At 31.4% G+C, this 5,151-nt stretch overlaps 1 protein-coding gene across 1 annotated transcript; it reads left to right on the plus strand.

Annotated features, from left to right (window-relative positions):
• Nucleotides 1–867, plus strand: TRIADDRAFT_3737 (uncharacterized protein; the record flags this gene model as incomplete). The annotated part of the gene is made up of 1 exon (XM_002118091.1): nucleotides 1–867. A coding segment is annotated over one exon (867 nt), but the record flags the coding sequence as incomplete, so codon positions are not given.
• Between the last annotated feature and the right edge of the window lie 4,284 nt (nucleotides 868–5,151).

Consider the following 5,151-nt stretch of genomic DNA (forward strand, 5'->3'; position numbering starts at 1 on the left):
CTATCGACTTGTGATGGTCTACTATCCCATTTTGTTCTGCAAGCCTATATTTGGCTGATTGGCTGTACCGCCTTTATTGGTAATATTGCTGTCTTTAGTATGCATGTGAAGGAAACAAAATGCAAAAAAAACGGAGTTCCATCATTTTTAATCGCTAATTTAGCAGTTGCTGACTTTAGCGTGGCTAACTATATGTTAATTATTGCAATTAGCGATCGATTTTACAGTAATAATAAATTTGGAGTCAATTCCGAACAATGGCTACGCAGCATGCCATGTTTATTCGCCTGTTTTATATGTTGTGCAGCAAGCCTAATGTCTGTCTTTATGATGCTGATTATTAGTATTGATCGATTTATTTGCATGGTTTATCCGTTTTCTAAAAGAAAATTAACACTTAAATCTGCATTATTGTTGGTTATGGGCTTTTGGCTCTTTTCAATTACATTCGTTGGCGTTCCGGTTGTTTATAGCATTGGTGCTGATGGAGATAATCGATTGCATGGTTACAGTAGTATATGTATGTCTAGTAATGTTCTTAATCCATATTTTAAAATGTGGATTACAGCTTATGTATCTATTACTATTATCTGTTGGATTATTACATGTTTCCTGTACACTAAAATGCTAAATTCGATTCGTCAATCAAGTCAACAAGTACGCAAAAGTGAGAATAGTAAAGATAAGCGTATAACTATACGTCTGTTCCTGATATTAATCACGGATTTGATCAGTTGGATTCCGTATTATATCATTTTCATGCAGGTTTTACATACATCAGAATCTGTAAACATATTAACACTGCAATTCGTCATCATATTTGCCTTACCAATCAATTCTGCAGTAAACCCCTGCTTATATACGTTATCCAGCCAAACAGTCATTAATTATGCTAACAGTATTAGCAGCTCTATGCGCAGTGCATATCAAATTGTTCGCAGTAGCTCTATATTGAGTAAAAGTGGGAAAACCAAAAGCCCATCTACGACTAGCATCAGAATGGATCTAAATACATCGGAAAATCGATCACCATGGAGACATAGTACGGGAAGCAATCTATCGAGTGAAGTGTAGTTTAAAAAAGATCAGTTACTACCAATATTGGCTTTATTATCTACCAATGATTATAATTAGTATATTAGTTCATTGTGTTTGAGTAGAAATAATCAGGCCAATCGAGCATTTAGAATTAATTGCCGTTATATTAGTACTTTAGGCTAAGGCAATAATCGTCGCTGGAGATCGAAAATTTATCGCAAACACTAGTATGCATCAACTCATCTAATCATTTTTCAGTATTTTACAAGTATAATTTAACACCTTTAACCTCTGTGATCTTAAGCCACACACATACATATATATATTTTATGATTTAAAATTAGAAAATTAGGGCTACGTAGAAATGTAGCTAATTTCGATAGCTCAACACTATAAATTTTCAGCCATCATGTGTTATTAGCTTAAATACTGTAATCCATTCGAACAGTTCAATACGCGTACCGAAGGCTACACACAGTTTAATCACTGGTCTAAAAACTTAACTTCCTTATTAATTATATACTCTTACGTACTGCAAATTACAGTAATTTATTGCTGATACAGTTATAACTTTGAGATAAAGTAGTTTTAGCTATCTTTGATAGTATCAAAATTGGCTTTTAAGTATTACATATAGAATTGTTGTATTTACGACAGTGCTATATAGTATTAGTAGATGCTTAGTTTCGCATTACTCAAAAATAATTAATGCTTGCACTATTCTTATGATGATATTTTAATTGCTGTGGATTAAATGGAAGTTAATAATTTGCGACTGCTTTTATTTCTTTTACGACTTCTTTAAAAGGCATATATTCTGAGTTGATTTAAATATAAATTGCTATCAATAGTGTATTACTTACACAATAACTTCATATGCATTTCCGAATTAAGTTAGTTAGACGGCGTAACTTCCATATATGCGTAAGAATTTAATCAGTACGTTATTAATTGGAGTGCATTCTGTATTTTAGAATTTATTTAATAGAATTGAATTTCTGCTTTAATTTCTGCTGTTATGTTATGAATATTCTTCCGTAATAGTTTAATCGTAATTCATGTATTTCATCATAAATTTAATGCAAAATTAAATTTCTTTACTTAACGTAATTTGTTTTGGCTATGACCAGGAATCTAATAAAGGCATTGAAGTAGGTGAATATAGAATAATGTAATAAGTGAATTTGAATTTTTTAAGGCCTATTGTATATTACCAGCCTCAATTTGTGGAAACTAGCAACTCGGGTTGAGAAAGTAATTTCCACTCTTTTATTGCTACTACCAACTATTCGAAAATAGTATATACCGTAATACGATTAAAGGATCTTCTGTACTGCAAATATCTTCTGCAGTCAGATTCCTAATCGATAGTTCTAGATAAAAGTTAATGGCTTCCATAATCTTGGCTGTCTAGGTAATATATTCGAATAAATGGTTAGCGTCCTGAAGCTGTTCGTTTTACTGACCTTTTGTTAAATTGGGTGTTAGCAATTGGTTATTGGAACTAAGCTCATCCAATTAACCTACTGAAACTGTCCCTTGTCTTCTGTACCAAAGGATAACCTCAATACCTATTGAATATGTCTCGAATTTGTAAGTTCTGCTTCGCAGATTTACTGCATATTTTAACTGATCAAACATCAATTTGCAATAGAGAAAGAATTTACCTCATCATCAATGATATGAAGGTTTCGGCTACTTTCGAGCTATGTCATCACTTAGCTACGATACTTCGCACTCACTAACACTTCGTTTAATAAGCTACGGACATGACAAGTTTAAATTATCTTCACGTATCCATTAATTTTCAAAAACATCATTAATCATTTATTCAAGTCTCCTATCTCAACCCATAATTTGCAACACTAATAAAAGGGTTTTCACTAGTAACCTAAGAGCTGTAATTAAAACGTTCTTGATTATATTTTAAAACGAAAAAGATATAATACTTTTTGATCAAGCAGCCATAACAAGACTAATAACAATTACGAAATACGGAATGAATATAAAGCCATGGCTGTAGACTATTTACAATTGATTAGAAGTTAATAGGCAGTTTATTATCTAATTTGGATATTACGAAGTAACTTTTGCTCAGCTGTCGTAACGTTGGTTTAATATAATAATTTATCTAGGAAAGAATTTACATACCGTTATCTATGACGCTGTACATAATTTTAATAGATAACTACATACTTGAATAATATTATCTATAAACTGATAATGATAAATCTTCATGTAGATATAAATTGACTGACTTTTTCAATAAAGTTTGAGTGCAGTTTTGGCAAGAGAGACTAGTATCGTTTTACTGTTTCTCCTGATGATGGCAGATCGTCAGTAGATAGAGTCTTACTGTAGGTTAATGTAAGGGAAGACGAATCTAGCAGAAGACTTAGAGCTACTTATCATAGCTTTTAACTATGCCGATTTACAAATTTCGATTTGTAAACTGGAATATTAAATAAATTAGATAAGTAATTGTTACGGTATGTACTATCGGGAAGAGTTAAATGACTAAGTTTAGCGAATCAGCATTCAGTCGTAACTGTAATTATGATTAATACTAGAATATAGATGTATTACGATGACTTTGTGAATCGACATACTGTGGTCCGATTACGTAAAATCAGTCAGTAAATGTCCATATCGATAATAATTGTTGTGTAATGATTCATTAATGCTAGCTACTGCTAAAAGCTATTAAGGCTTGGCAGATCATTGAATAAAGTTAGTTCTCTAGTTTTGTAGTGTAGAAGCAGAGGCGTCTAAGTTCTTTTAAGTAACTAAGGGATACTGAATCCAGGGAACTTTAGAAATTTCGAGATTTTTTTACGTAAACCTTGTCGCAAAACTGGTTTGTGATGGTAACCTGCTTCGTTAATTGATGAAGCAAAAACAATCGTGATGACTACTTTGCCATATTATTAAGAGTTCAGTTAAAACACTGATTCTCCAAAGTAAAAACTTCCAACTTTTATAAATCTTAAGTCTCATTACTGTTAATTTCGACATATGTCAGGTTGGTTTCAGAAGCATTTTAAGAGTAATATTCGCACTTGAGTCATGAAGGTATGAAACAGTTAAGACGACTGGCTAAATTCTATTAAAGATTTTCGATTACATAACAAAACTTTAAAGTATAAGAGAGCATACTTCGTTTCAATAGTCGAATATTAGAATATTATTATAGACCAATACATGTGTTTACAGTTATATGAGGATATAATTAGCATTGTTAACCTAAAGACATTAAGTTAGTATGTATTGCTATGATAAATGTAACTACATATTAGATACTACAGGCATTAATAATTCTTGATTTAGAGAAGAAGTAAGGCGAAATTATAATTCTTCACGAGCATATATTTACGTATTTATCAATTTCATGCAGCATAAATTAAGGCTTGTATAATCGATAATAACTTATTATATGCAGATTGTATTCTATGCTATAAGAACTCTTTAAGAAGTAAAGCCAGTTCTACGATTTTTGAGTCCAAATAATTTTTGTGATACCAGATAGCGACTTCTGCGTAATAATCACTCAGTATGACTCAAGAATATGTTGAAGCCTTGTCAGGGCAAATTGATGAGAAATTACTAAAAATTCAATCAAAATCTGTAAAATGAATCAATTCCGCGTAGGTGTTTATAATTTGAAGAATACGGTAAGGAAGGAATTTATTATTTATAAGGTTATGGTGCAATAAATAATGATATAATAAGAAATTCTTTAAGACTTATTTGCAAACAAAACATGACTGCATCAAGCTACTATTAAACTTTAGGTAAGTGATTACTTGGACGTGATTTTCGATTCAAGTATCATTTTATAATATTCAATATTATAAGCAAAAATATCTAATTGCAACTTTAAAGAATTAAATTATTGAGAACTTGCTTATTATCAATGACCTCCAATTAAATATGCTGTTCAATAAGGTAAACGAGTGATCGAAAAAATTAAGTTTTAGTCGGTCCCTCGAGAGCTCAAATTTTTTTCCTTTGCGTCATCTATTAGATTTCAGTTTAAATACGGTATTACAGGGGCAGTTTGCAAAATGACCGACTTTGCATACGGTCACGTTCATATATACTAGCAGATTATAT

The sequence above is a fragment of the Trichoplax adhaerens genome, genomic scaffold, assembly GCF_000150275.1.
Source record: "Trichoplax adhaerens TRIADscaffold_37 genomic scaffold, whole genome shotgun sequence".
In the NCBI taxonomy this organism is placed as follows: Eukaryota; Metazoa; Placozoa; class Uniplacotomia; order Trichoplacea; family Trichoplacidae; genus Trichoplax; species Trichoplax adhaerens.